This window comes from Toxorhynchites rutilus, chromosome 2 (genome assembly GCF_029784135.1).
Source record: "Toxorhynchites rutilus septentrionalis strain SRP chromosome 2, ASM2978413v1, whole genome shotgun sequence".
In the NCBI taxonomy this organism is placed as follows: Eukaryota; Metazoa; Arthropoda; class Insecta; order Diptera; family Culicidae; genus Toxorhynchites; species Toxorhynchites rutilus.
Window position 1 is genome coordinate 65,985,543 of NC_073745.1, and position 15,627 is coordinate 66,001,169.

Consider the following 15,627-nt stretch of genomic DNA (forward strand, 5'->3'; position numbering starts at 1 on the left):
GGGAGCAATAAACGTTTCTATGGTGGTTCCACATACTTACCCCTTCTCTGCGGTGAAGGGGGCTGCCATACAAGTGAAACATAAACCTCTGCATAACCCGAGAATTCATCAAGCATATATGGAACCAATTTTGGGATGTGAGGGTTTTTGGGTGCGAGAAATGTTTCTATGATGGTATGACACCCCTCCCTCCTCTGGGATGGAGAGGGGTCCCATAAAAATATTACACATATTTCACCCAAACATGACAATTGAAAATTTTCGGAACACTCTGGGGGAAAATGGGAAAATTCAATTCCCGTATGTTTTACAATTACATAGTGACAGGCGTTGTTAGTCCATCTAATGTGAACGCTAACGGAATTGATCTTTGTTCGAAAGTGGAAATTGGATTTTAAAGTGATGAAACGCACTCCTATATCGTCTTCTATCTATATAAACAAAAATGGATCGCCGGATATGTTGATAAGAGCAAAACTTGAGAAAGGAATTGTCCGATTTAGGGCTGTGATGGAGAAACATGTTATTTGCAAGCGGTTTAAAATATCATGAACGATAAAATTGTGTCTGAAAATAATCTGATATTATAATGACGAGTTTTGGTAGAAGTACTAGGAATTTTATAGTGAAAGGTAATTTCAAAGTGTCAATAAGAAGATCAATTAATGAACAGTTCTGTGATTGGACACATGAACGTGTGCTTAGTAAGAAAACGTGATTGTTTGGAGGTATTGATAGCAAAAAATAAATTTTGGGCGGGACGAAGTTCGCCGGGTCAGCTAGTCTCCTAAAAAACTACTGTAAATAATGAAAGACAATTTTATTTGTATGTTTGGAAACATTTATATACCTGATTTGACACAGGTGCGCTGAACTAGACTGTCGTTATACGCATAGTTGTCCCATGTTACTTTTTGACCGTTTTCACTTTTCTTCATAAAACGTTGTTTTTATGCATAATCTTACGGAAAAATACAAAAAAACATATAGTTCGTTCCGAGTTTTTTTTTTAAAAAAACAACATCAAGCACAATTGTCCCATGTTGATATTCTATTCATAACTGTCCCACCATGTATTTTTTGTAGATCCATATCGAATAAATCGGTTCAAGAACAAGAATTTCATGTCACACTTTCAGCAGATATGCACTTATTTCTGGTTTGGAGGAACGAACTAATTCTCAAACAAATAAGAAAAAGTTTACCAGAACACGTGTACACCTTGTTAGCGAATGCCTAATAACAATGGGATTTATATTCTGCGAAGGTGTTGCAAATCATTCATTACTTCATAAAACGATGTTTCTATGCATAATAGTTCGGAAAAACATTAAAAAAATATTGTATATCAAAAAACAACATCAAGTTCAATTGCCCGATATTGATATTCTAGGCATAACAGTCCCACCATTAATTTTAAAACCCGTTTTCAAGCATGATTGATTCAGTGAGGGGATCTCATCACATTTCATTAAACAATAGTATAGTGCTTATAAAAAAAAATCCGGTGTATTGCTAAATTGAAATACTTAAAGCAAATATGCGAGAAAACTTTGATAGCGTTTTTCTAAGTTGCTGATTTTGGAACATGGGACAACTATGCGTAGAACGGCAGTAGAGCATTCAAAAAATGAACAAACCAAGATCAGATTTTCGACTGGACATACCATCATCATTTACATTTTCATGTAATAGTTTACACTATTTGCTAAGCGAATTTCAATCAAATCAGAGTTACGGCGGTTCAGATGTCCCCAGAGCGAAGCATGAACGGTGACAAAGGGAGCGAGCGGTTCCAGGGGCCGGAGCTATGGTTGAAGCAAAAACAGCAGCGAGTCACCAGCGTGTGTGTTATCAGTTGTCAACGAATGTATGGGAAAAAAGTTACCATCGAATTTTCGAAGGGAAATAATGCAAAATGTTGATTCCGATCAGACTTCATTCACTAGTGTAAAGATCTTTTGTTTTCTTAATTTTGGCAGATTATTTTTAGTAACGATTAGATATTTCCACATTTTCCTCGATACTGGAAGCCCACTAGTGGTTAATGCTAACTCGATAACCATCTGTTAATAGCACTTGATTGAAACATATTTGGTCACAGTGTTACATGGATAGAAAACATTCAAATAAACTCTTTCACATGAATGTATTTTTAAATTCCTAGAGGAACTGGCAGATTATTTTCCGGATCTTTCTCGATCCAAACGGAAAGAATTCCGTGCGTGTATGTGTGTGTGTGTAGCGGCTGCTTCGAGATCTTTCCGGGGAACCGTTTGTAGCATCACTCTCCTCCTGATGGATTCCCTTCTGGCCTAAGGTGCACAAACAGGCTCTTGGTGACACCGTTCATCCGCGCTTTCATGATAAACGAAGAGCTTCACCACAACAGCGATAACATGCTAGAATCGCTGTTCAATTAGAACTGAGTGGATTTCCGAGCGGCGCTCGCTTATATACCGATTGGTGATTTCAATAGCCTGTTTTGAAAGCAATTTTAAGACTATTGAAACAAGTTTTTGGATCAGAAAGTAACAAGTATAGAACGCGTAGACATTTTATCTTTCGAATGAAGTGTTTATCATACCATTTCGTTCAGTTGTTTAGGAGCTATTAACGCTCAAAATCTCGGTCTCCGGCGTAACGCTTTCGTTTCCGAAACTTTGATTTTACACCCCGGTATAGAAAAAAAATTTCATTGGCGCCCTTGTGTATTTCGATGGATGAATGTATAGGCTAACCAGGTTTTATCTTTGCGGAGTATTGCGTGTTTAAGAAAATTATAGACCTTGAGGAGCTCGGGATGATCTGCGAATGAACGTTGGCAACCATTCGGATGGAAAATCCGTCAGATTTCGGTGCCTGTTGAAGATTGTTTCGCAACAAAATTCCATTTTTATTACCAAATAAATTCAGGCCCCCTGTACGTTTGAGCAGCTAGCTTCGCTTCTGGGATCGAAAGAGGTGTATTCTCTAAGCCAAGATGATAAAGCAATGCCAGTAAAGTCAGGCATCGATTAATGAATCTCTAATGCACGCGTTTATCTACCGGATCATGATTTTGTGATGGCTACCAAACATAAGCTTAATCCGTCTGTTATCGCAGGATGCAAAATAAAGCTAGGGCACCTCGGTCACGCTGAAGCAGTTCAACACAGTAGTCCAATGTACGTTGCAGTTCGTTCAGGAAAGCATTGTTCTTCGGACGCATTTGGTCATGCACTCGATTTTAAAAGGGTGTGCAAGCTGCCTGAATTCGGGTTTATTCGGTATCAAGGAATAATTAAGCCAGTAATCATTATTAATGTGAATGATGGACCAGGCGAGACCCTCGTTTTGAAAAGACCATAGATATTTTCAACCTAATCAATTGAATCCCGATGCAATATTCTCCAGGACGCCCATATTCCTTTCAGCTGATCATCAGATGGTTTGAAAGCACCAATCCCAACAGATGTGAGCATTAATTTTCCGCCTCTGTTTGTTCGAAATTCTATGAATTTGCCGAAAGTTTTTCCGAAGTCACATTTGAACATTTGATTTCGACCTGAAAAGATGTCTGATTTTTTAAGTTGATATTTTCATTACTTAAAAAAGCTAAAGTATTATGAAAATTTTTCAAACGACTTTGACTTTGTGTACAGATTATGTTAGCGTTACGTGAGAAGGGGGTTTTGTCTTGCGTTACTTATTGTAACATAAGGATGGAGAGTTGGTCCGAAAACCGCATTTTTAACGTTACGTAATTTATGTACCACGCCCAATGAAACAGGAATCCAGATGCTGATAGATACGAGACAGGCGATAGAAATGCCATAGAAATGAAACACAAATTCCTGCATAACTCGAGAACTAATCAAACAAATGGAACCAAATTTGGCATATGGAGGTTTTAGGGAGCAATAAATGTTTTTTGGTGGTTTGACACTCCTTTCCTCTCTCTAAAGAGGAGATGGTGAGGGTTCTGAACAATTCGAGAACTAATCAAACAAATGGAATCAAACATAGCATATAGAGGATTTAAGGATCGATAAAAGTTTTTATGGTAGCTCGACACTCCTCTCTCCTCTCTAAAAGAGGGCTCCCATACAAATTAAACACAAATTTCTGCATAACTCGAGAACTAATCAAGCAAATGGAACCAATTTCAGCATATGGAGGTTTTAGGGAGCAATAAATGTTTTTATGGTGGTTCGACACTCCCCCCTCCTCTCTATTGGGAGGTTCCAAAACTAATCAATCAAATGGAGCCAAATTTGTCATGTGAAGGTTTTCGAATAAGAGTAATGTTTCTATTATGGTATGACACCCCTCCCTTTTCGGAAAACTCTGAAGGAAAATGGGAAAATCCGGAAAATTCAAATCGCATATGTTCTACAATTACATAATGACAAGCGTTGTTAGTTGATTCGATGTTTGCGGATTGCGGAAAATGGATTTTAATATAATAAAACGCACTCCTATACCCCCTTCTATCTATATAAAAAAAATGGACCGCCGAATGTGTTGAGAGCAAAACTCGAGAAAGGAATTGTCCGATTTAGGACTGTCTTTATTCTATCATATTTTCTGTATCAAACATTTATTCCATGTAACGGAGAAACATGTTATTTGTAAGTGGATGAAAAATCTTGCACGAGAATTGTGTCTCGAAGTTATCAGATTACTTCCAGACACAATTCTTGTATAATGTCGAGTTTTGGTAGAAGTACTGAAATTTTATGGTAAATACTAATTTTAAAGGGTAGATTAGAAGATCAATCAATGAACAGTTCTGCGATTAGACCCATGAACGTGCGCTTAGTAAAAAAACGTGAATGTGATAACGAAAAACCAATTTTGGGCGGGACGAAGTTCGCCGGGTCAGTTTGTTAACAATAAAAATAACAATATCCAATAATAATAAAGAAAAAAACCGCATTTACCGTTCCTTCGTGTTATGCGTATTTTGGAAACGTCATGACGTGATCCATTGGGAGTTATTGAATAAACGCGAGATGGTTGAATGGCACCAATATTAGCATCAGCTTAGCATATTGGCCAAGAAGTTAGGTAGATCCCTTTTCCCAGCTGCTAGAAAATCCATACTTTTGTTGCACGATGATGCGCCTTCTCATAGAGCGCGAGAGACATTAGCGAAGGCGTAGTAATTAGGGTTTGAGGTGTTAGAGCATCCTCCGCCCGATCTAAGGCCAATAGACTATCCCACGATTAGGTCTAAGTACAATCGTATAAGGAATAGGGTGATCTAAGTAGGAGGTAATGAATTTTCTTACGGAGTATTTCAGCAGGTTGTCAGATTTATTCTTCGGTGAGGATCACACGTTATATGACTCATATTCTCAGTATCAGAGGTGCAGGAATGTAGAAATGGTGGTATTCCAGGTTGGTTGTATCAAGTATAGCCACTTTACATCTTCGTGTGATAGGTACTGCAGTGTGAAGAGGGTTGTTTAAGGTTCATGTGGAAAATGAATGACTCAGTTCGAGTGCAACGTTGGTCGCTCTCCGCTTGTGAGATATGATACATGACTGCCAAGCTGGGCTAATCACCGTCTCGTCAGCCTGCGTGTGAGGTACCATAATTTTTGTTTGAGATACGTTGCGGAATGACGTCTTGTCAGTTTGCTTGCAGTTGCTCCGTGTGAACATATGAACAACACAGTGGATGTCAGGTATAGCAACCTTCGTATGATGAAGCATATCTTCCGTGTGGAAAACATGAAGGTGGTGAGGAATATTCTACTCAGCATGGTGCCAGACATTTAGGAGGCGATTTGCCATTGAGGGTAAGAGCTTTTGAATCAAACTAATAAATACATAATAAAAAATAATAATAATGGATGTAACCGAAAAAGAAATGCAGCGGTTGAATGTAGAGCTAGTTTTGGAAACAACCAACTCATACGCACGAAGTAGGATAATTAGTTAATAACCATTTAGTGTATTCGGGAAAAATTTATCAGTGTTTCAATTGAATAGACAAATGGAAAGGGAATGAATTCCAAAGAATGTTCTTAAAAAAGCTTCTTAAGCCTAAAATTCATGTAGATCTGCCGAAATAAAATTTTCAAAGAGATATATATATTGGTATTTAATTCTGTGCACTCTATTGAGTCTTCCAAGTAATGCCGACAATGAAAGACGGTGTTTAAAAAAAAGTCCTCGAAAAGGATATATGCACAGATTATAATGTTTTTAATGCCCCAACTGCCCACTTCTGCATGAAATTAAAATTTCCAGCTAATATTACCAAGGCGGAATTTCAATTAATAAGATACAATGTGGCCAATACTCTGAAGGTTTGCGATTCTTGCCCACAATTTCTTGTTTCGACAAGGCTGTCGATGGTTGGTCGACTTCGGCGAATTTACGACTAAAGAAGTGCTTATAACGGATGATTGGAAATATATTTGTATTCTCACTAAGGTGATTGCGAAGGAAATGGTCGAGCTCTGCAAAGCATGAGATGAAGGCCACGGGCAAGATCCGTCAGTGAAAGGTTAGACGTCACCAAAGAATGTTGTTGTTGTTTCAGATAAAACACAGCCAGATGTGTGAAGAGGAAAATCGTTTTTTTATTGACGGAAACATTCTTTACACCATCCAGGTCTAAAGCGTGTTCTATTTGTACTCTCACTGTGTGCAACGTATCCGCACTTACCATGGTTATTAGATCGCAAATCATGAACGCGCCAACGGTGGCCTCCTCGTGGTTATCCTGGATGTCGATGTTAATCACGTGCACCGGCAGGTTGTAGGTGGGTGTTTTCGATTCCATGTACTCGACAACCTGATGGAAGACGTGTGCGAATAACAATTGCAGCTGTATTGACTTATGATGGAACTAACCTGATCGTATACACGCTCCTCACAGGTGACCAACACATCGAACCGCTCGGTGCAAATTTGGAACTTCTCGGGACAGGCTTTGATGCGTCGGTTACGATCTAGCATGTGAAGCAGACCATTTTGTGTGTAGCTAAATCATGGCTTGGTTAAGGAAATTACGTTTGTATTGAATTAAATAATAAATCAATGCGATGAGATTGTGTTTTCAACTGTGTATAAATTATTATCATGTGTTGAAAACTGTATTACAATAAAGCTTCCAAAATCTCACTTTGCGATCTCTAGTTTGCAATTTTTGAGAAAAAACAAGATGTGGGTTGTTTTTGTGATATAAGCGCAAGGTAGACGTAGGATTACCGTTGGCTTAGTGATCATTTGTTTGAAATTGCATTATAATTCAATGAATCAATTCTCAATTAGTGAATGAATAAATATTTTGAAAGTTTTCTGAACGTCCTTCTTGTAAGCGTGTGAGTGGATGAGTATAAGTATTGAATTATAATTGATACAGGGAAATACATAAAATAACTATTTTAACTGGATGATGGTCCTTAAAAGGATCGAAGTGTTTGCGTGACCCAGACTACATTACGTACACCAACAAACCGCCTCATTCGTGAACCTGACAGTTTTTTTTATCACAGAGACAGGTTCGAACTAACCCAAATTTAAAAACAAATTATCCTTGGTGATTGGATGTGCTTGATTGTCTTTGAAAACTTATTGGCACATTTATGGGATGATGATGATGGTCCCACCTCTTTCCCATGCAATGGTTTGAGCGGGACGAGTTATCTCATTGATAATAATTATATTACGGTATTTATATTTTTTTTTCATCAACTAACCGGTAGGCAAACTAAATTGAAAAGAAAACGGACTGGTTATCTTGCAGGCATAGATTACTAATCGGAAGAACAATTAAAGCCATTATATGAACGCATTTATTCCATGGCACGTCGAGTGAATTTCCAATCCGGGAAGACCCTAGACCGATCGGGAATTGAACCCAAAACCTATGTCAGTATTAGCCAAGAATTTACTAGGAAATTCCCGCTTTATTATATCTCAGGCCACGATATGATCGTTTCCGAATTCAAGCAGCTGAGCATACCCAAGCCTGACTCTAGCCGATACTTCATACCCATTACTTATCTCAAGGCATGTCAAGAAAATTTCCAATCCGAAAAAATCCTTGACCGATTAGGAGTTAAACCCAATAACTATGTCAGCATTAGCCTTGAATTTACAAAGGAATTCCCGTTTCGCTAGATACCCGACAACATTCTGCAAATGCGATCGAGACCAGACAGCTGAGCAAACCCAAGCCTAATTCCAACCGATACTCCAGGCCCTACATTCAACCTGGAATATAAACGTATCAACCTGACTCTACAATGAGATCCGCCACAACACAGAAAAATCTCGTTATAATTATCTGTTGAGAAGATGAATTTACGAGTATTCTGGTTGAGCTATCCGTAGCTTCATTCTGATTTCCACATTTAAATTTTTTAGTCCGTTGAAATAAAAATCACCATTTCATCATAGGATTCGTCCATCAAGTATACTCCAAATTCTTTAAGGTGCAATTTATTTGCACCATTATTCTTGATTAGATCTACCGATAATTTTTGATACATTTTTGGTATTCAAGATTGACGTAGTGGATCGAGGCATTTAAGACTACTTTCATAGAATTTTTGTATAGTGGAGGGATTTGCGTTGGAATTTTTACCCATCATTGAATGGGAACGAACCAAATCAAGAGTCCAATGGAACAGAATAACATTCTAATCGATGACGAAGAGCACAATTTGATCGACAACAAGAATAGCCGTGAAATCCGAAGACGCATTATTGTTGGAAGTCGGTTTCTGCTTTCTGGGCTCTAACATATTCCAACCCCATACAAAGTTGACTATTTATAAATACCTCACAGGTCGGTAGTCAACAACGGGTACGAAACATGGCCAATGCTCGAAGAGGACTCGGAAGCAGTTTTCGAACGTAGACTGATCAGAAAGCGCGGAGGAAGGAAACACACTATCCTTACTGTACCGCGAGTCCAGCATCCAGTGGAAACCACCGAAGATGGTTGATACATGATTCATTCCTGTTCTCGTGAGAACAATATATATATATATAGTTTTGTCGCCCTATTGTCAGTATGTATCCCATGTCCAAGACATTCACTGCCGTCACAGGCGATTTTATTTTCGCCTCACCACCACCATTATATATCTTTGTCAACAACTTTTACGTGCGATTCAATCGTACACAAACGCTCTGCACCTAATGGTATGAATACCAATGATGTACGGAACCCATACAAGCTTCCGCGCCAATCTATTCAAATCTTTTCTTAACGTTGCATTAACCACTCAAGTTAGTGACTGGATCAGAATGATCCTTTTCAGCCCATCCCTTTGCATAGCTAACGATTCCATATTGAACTCTGTCGCAATCCAGCGGTCCATCAAAATCTTCGGTGTAAGAATCGATTCCTTATCCTAGAAATACATAGAAATACGTAAAATATACCCCTCATCGACGAATCAATCGACGATCAATTGAACCATTCGTGAACATTCAATCTTGACACTGTTGATTGAATCAAACAAGGCGGTGTTTTTGATATTATGAAATATTCTCTGCCCTAACCCGTGATGAAAAATTCCATGTTGTCCGCATTGTATATTGTCAATGGCACAATTTGCCATTGGATAGCCGCTTTGTTGTTTTTCACTACCGATTGCGTTCAGACCGGTAGCCATATAGAAACGGGATTTGTCAGGGATAGCACAGTGTTTTGGCTGTCAGTGAGAATATACTCCAACCACTATAAAATCATATCTTAGTAGATTTCCACTGTTCTTATTTTTAAGGGACTTTAAGGTAATTCTTCCCTGACAGTGGATTTCCGAGATGGCACCCGATTATATACAAATTTTTGTAATTCCAATAGCCTATTTTCAAAGAAATTTTTAAGCTACTGAAACAAGGGTCAATGAGTAACAAATATCACTCGTAGACATTTTATCATTCCTTCTCCGTATTCGAATCCATAGTCAATGTCACCTTTTGTACGCAATCTATATCGAGTTATCATCGACAGTTCGTTCGACACCCGCTTCACAATAATTACCAAATGGATTTCCGAGCGGGAATCCGCTCATACACAGATTTGTGTGATTTCAAAAGCCCGATTGAAACAAGTTTTCGGGTCAATAAGAGCAACTCTAGCAAGCATATAACTCTTGAACATTTTATCTTTAGAATGAAATAATTATGAAAACCTGACACAGAGCATGTGGGTAACAGTATTTCTTAATAGATCGGAAAGATGTTTGCATAAATTGATAGGGAATATGTCTACGCACCCATCGCAATGAATAAAATGTTATTCTTCGTGAGATAAACAATTGAACAATTGTGAGATGTGAAGCGTTATCTAAACGCCCAAACTGCCAGGTTTAGATTGCCCCGACTTGTGTTCTTCAAATTGTGCAGCCCAAAACGAGCAACCAGAGTATCAGCGAAATACGGTTTCCCCAGCACAAAATTTAAAAACCAAGGAGCCTGGGGAAATCGGCGTTGCAAATACATGCAAGCAGCGAGTGGTTTTGTTCTCGCTCGCCTTTATGCAGACCGGAATATGTTTCCCTAACACGTACTTCTAAATTGAGGAGCTTGGGAAAATCGTCATTTCAGTTACTAGAAGTGGATGAACTTTCAAGATTAAAGCCTCTATGGTATGATAAGTAGAATTGGAAGTTGTTGATTCATGCGAGTCGGGGGTACTTCTGTGCCCGTATGTTCCGGAATGCGTTTTACCAACACGAACTACAAAAGCGGGTACGACAACAACACATGAATTAATCTTACATGGCATTTTTTCAAACTCTCTAGTTACAAAGCATATAGGTCGAATTCAATTGAATCCGTTTTTTTTTTCAATCAGTCAATAATTTAATCAATACAAACATATGATTACTAGGCCAACGGTAGTTCCATGTCACCCATTTTTCATGAAGCTGGAGCGAACAAAAAATTAAGTCATTAACGACCAGCATCATTGATAATTTTTCATGTCGTTCGGAAGCAACCATATGGTAATGTTTTTGTACCACATGATAGCTTATTTTTAAATCTGCCACTTACCATCATTTGATTTTGTATACAAATAAGGGCAATAAATCGCGAGTTTAAAGCGACTATGTACGGAAAGTACACAACCTAACAAATAACAAACCCCCCGATTTTGTATTTGGCCGAACCGAATATTTCGATCGACTTGGTAAATTCCATTTTCTGTTCTACTCGAGTTGATTTTGAATAAATTTCGGTCAAGCTGTTTTGTATTCAAACATCTTACAATCAAATTCGAAATATTAATGTTTTGGCCAATGTTCGATTTTTTATCATCTGGAAAATGGAAAAAAATAATTCTTGAACATAACGCCAATAATCGAAATCACATCGATGGATTTCGATGGAATATTTTTCACAACTTTGTCGTCACATCACTCAACACAGTGAATCCTCATTCTTCTTACTTTTTTCCACTAATAATTTTTCCTTCTTTGATAATCGCTAGGGAACCAAGCTACAGAGACGACCGTTCTGGCTGCGAATATTATACTAACATTTCTTCCCTTCCCATGGTTTATGTAAGGACGTACTCCCAATCGTCGTTCAGTGTGTTCTTTGTGAAATTTCGCTGGTTCAGACCAATCACGGTGTGCAATTACGAAGTGTACTGTCTACCCAGGCTCAAGCTCAAGCTCAAGACATTATGAGAACATTGAGGGCAAACACAAGTTGGTGTGAAAAGGGGGAAAGCAAGAAAATCACTGGAAGGGACAAAATCATTGACGAATACTGACACGATTCGGTATTCCGACAGATTTACATTTTGTTTGAAAGTGACATTTCAATCGAGTTCGAATTTGCCATTCTCTATTTTGATCGTAAGATGTTCGAAAACAAAACAGTTCGAACGAATGATATTGGAATTGAAAAACAACTCGAATGGAACAGAGAATGGGATTTATCGTTCTTGCCATTAGGCCGTATGAATAAAAACAAAATTCGCCTTTACTTTACTTCATTCGAGCAGTCGAGCAGTGAGATTAAGTTTTTACTACGTTTGCTATGAAGAAAAGAAACAACAAAGCATTTACTTTTCGAAAATGGATGTTTAGCTGATTTCGTATGAATAAAACAGCATTCATCAAGTATTTACTTCGTTATTATCAAGTATGCTCATGAGCATACTTTGGATCTGAAAACACTATCATTCGTTTTGATGTCATACCGATTTATGTTTAGTGCTGCTATCTTGCGCTTGAAATTAAACAAGTTAACGATCCGCATTGATGCCATTGAGCTTCGTTTCCTAGTTTATGGGAGCGTAAAAAATTGATTGATTTTCAGGCGGAATGAACACGTTTTTAAAATTTAAATTATGAATGAAAAACAACCCTTACGTACCAATTTGGCATTCTGTTTAAATGAAAAACACTTTTGTTTGCAAGTGGTGAAAAAATCTTGTACGAGTATTGTTTTTGAAGACAACTTTATATTATAAAGAAAAGTTTCAGTAATGATGTTGGAAATGTATAGACAAAGGGTTAAATAAGTCGGAAAAGTGTTTTAAGTGATTAAATAACATGATGTGAACATTTTCATTCAAATTTGAAAACAGGCTTCGTGTCTTCTAATATGATAGGTATTACACTAACGAGATAGGAACCCAAACTATGGTCCCTAATTGAAAGTCGCCACCAGACGTCGGCACTATTCCTTTTTCATCGCGAATTCACGCTTTGTCCAAAAAAAAAAAAACGTTTTGACACGGAACCTAAACAATCAGCTGATAGATGTTTGACGAAGTAAAAATTATATTCGAATTCGAAAATCAAATTAGTAAAGTAAACTTTTATTCATACGGATTCAAGTAAATACTAGGAAAGTTTACTTTACTTGGAAACGGGCAGAATAAGTAAATACTTTTTTTTTATTCATACGACCTATTCTTCTTCTTCTTTTTGGCTTTAAGAGGGTTTAAACTTTTCAGTTCATTCGCCTCTATACACATACGACCTATTGAGTCAAATATTTCCATTCGATTGAAACAAACGATCGGGTTGGTTATCTACAAGTTTCCATAGCAGATACAAACCAGCCAAGGAGACTAATTTTTTTTTCAAATAAAGCATTAATAACGAGTTTCCGCCGTTTTTATCAATCACGCTAAAACAAATAGCATAATAGGAAATAAACGAATTCAATGAAAAGAAAGTTCATTTACTCTTTCCTGACAGGAATTTTCCTGTTCTTTTTTGTATTAGTGTTGTAATATTCAACGATCAAGAATACTATTATTGAACTTTATGAAATAGCCAGTAAAATGCTTAAAAAATCGACCTATGTGAGCACGGCCCGAAGTAAATAATTATTTCGATGTCTGTCTAGCACTCAAAATCATCAAGATAACATGAATGCGAAATCGAAGCAACTATTCAGTTCGGGTAAATGAAAAATAATATAAACTCCACTCTCCAGCAAAAATTCAGATTATTTCGTCAACGAGAAACGAAGCGGCAATTTTATGTTGGGCTACTGTCAAACAGATGGCGCTAGAATAGGATGTAATCGATGCAACCAAGAAAATATATGGCTACAGAATTTTATGGTACTTTTTATGACAACCAAATGAAGAGAATCGATGCTGGATCAGAAGCAGAACTGAAAATAGAAAGAAAAACCCAGGAAAAATTCGAGATTTGTCGCAATCTGAAACGAAAACAATCGTGTCACAGAAATCACAACCTTATTCCCTCCGTATTCCGCCAAAATCAGTGAAAGGATACTATTGCTTGTCTTTAGACACCAAATCGGTGTAGATTTCATCGTAGGAAGTGCCAAACTCGTATACGTTCGGTTTGTCGGCGGCGGTGCCCGGGAGTTTCACCTTATCGCCGGTACCGAAGGAGCGCACTTTGAAGCGCTTTTTCGCCAGGAAACCATGCGCTTCCATTGATCGGTTCATGTTCGAGGAGCAAATGACCGCAATCGAAAGGGGGCTAACGTACTGATGACTCATATTTGTTTACTATCCGTGCGCTAGATTCGTTCTTTTTGATGCAATAGTAGGAGCAACGATGCGGTATGCAAGCTCCTTGTTTTGATTTCCACAGGTCAACGGGAATTTTAATCCGCCAGTTATTGGTGTCTTCGGCTGAAATTAAGGAATATTTTATAGTATGTGACAGGGTCGGTAAATTGAACACTTCATTACGAAACAATTCCGATGGATTCAAGCACCTTTTCACGATTTTTTCCGAAAATATTACGATACTACAAACGCGTGTGAAATTCGCGATCCGTCCGTATTGACAATTTTGAGGACAACAAAATGCGCACGTACATGAGTTGTATGTGTTTCTGAAGGGGTGGGCTCACACGACCCACATGTTGCATGCAATGGTTTTTTGACCAGCACTTTACCAACAAAACAGCAGATAAATTAGCCCTATTCCGGAATACGATCGGGCCGAAATTGGCACAATGTTGCGAAAATGGTGATGGATTTTGGGTGAAATGATCACGCTATCAAGATGAATATTTGCCTCTATTCCGGATCCCGGTCGGGTTTGAAATCAGCAATATGATACATTTTGTAATCCGTTCGAATCCGACAAAGCACATTTATCAATCCGTTCGACTTTGAATTATTTTGAAACTTTTTTTTTCATCTTTGTAAGGGTGCCAAATTTGCAGACATGTTTGCAATTTCTCAGATATTAAATTTTAGTCGCAAACTTTATTCTGTCGTAGACTTATAATTTCAGTTGCTGGCTGTAGGAATATGGTATCTCTTTTCTTTATGGCTCGGTCAAAGGCGCTTTTTTATAAGATCATTGTGTGATTATTGTGGTAACTAGGACAGCTGGCAGATATTTCTACACCACAACATTTCAGATTTTGTTCTCAGTCTTTTAAAAAATCATCTGGCATCTCTGGAGGTAGACGGCGCCAGTGGTTGTATGGTTAGCGTAACAGCCTCACAATCCGATCGGCCTGGGTTCAATCCCAGCTGGCGTCGTTGGGATTTTCTGAGGCGAAAAATCTCTGGTTACGTCTTCCTTCGGAGCGGAAGTAAAAGAAGTTGGCCCGGCTCATGAGTTGTTGAGTCTGATAGGTAGGAACAGGTGGAGTCGCCTCCCTGATGTCGGTGATTGGCACTAAAGTGGCGGAAATAGGCCGACGAAAAATAAGCGAAGATAAAAAAAAATCTCTGGAGGTGAAGACGTTTACTCTTAGCCAATTCGTTTTTAAAATTGAGTTAGTGCCACACTCTGTAATAAAAAAAACGTTTTCAGTTCCACGAATGCGGCGGCTGATACTCGAATACACTACGAATACACTTCACGGTGGAAACGGTATGAAACGCATTCGCAATGACAACGGTACGGTGTCGACATCTGGATGCGAGATTAGTTTCCCACTAAATTTATCATTATAATATCAAATTATCTTCAGATGAAATTTTTGTATGGGATTATTATACCACATGAAGAAAACAAAGTTTTCCACTTACATTGAATATCACCCAGCAAACATTAAATCGCATAACAAGCGTATATATAACATCATATGACCTAAAATTTGGTTGGCATATAATGCGCTTAACTGGCATATGCATGCAAAAGTGGAGGCCATATACATACATGGCAAATGCTTACCGAATTTGTTTGGATGAATATG

General features: G+C 38.1%; 1 protein-coding gene across 1 annotated transcript in view; it reads right to left on the reverse strand.

Annotated features, from left to right (window-relative positions):
• The window catches only part of LOC129767909 (RNA polymerase II subunit A C-terminal domain phosphatase SSU72), a 22,113-nt gene extending 7,823 nt beyond the window's left edge, over positions 1–14,290 (reverse strand). The window contains exons 1-4 of the mRNA XM_055769185.1: positions 14,159–14,290; positions 13,731–14,098; positions 6,853–6,982; positions 6,665–6,793 (exon numbers count right to left, since the gene is read on the reverse strand). Coding sequence (XP_055625160.1) covers positions 6,665–6,793; positions 6,853–6,982; positions 13,731–13,963 — 492 coding nt within the window. The 5' untranslated portion in view covers positions 13,964–14,098; positions 14,159–14,290. The remainder of the gene's footprint in view (positions 1–6,664; positions 6,794–6,852; positions 6,983–13,730; positions 14,099–14,158) is intronic.
• Between the last annotated feature and the right edge of the window lie 1,337 nt (positions 14,291–15,627).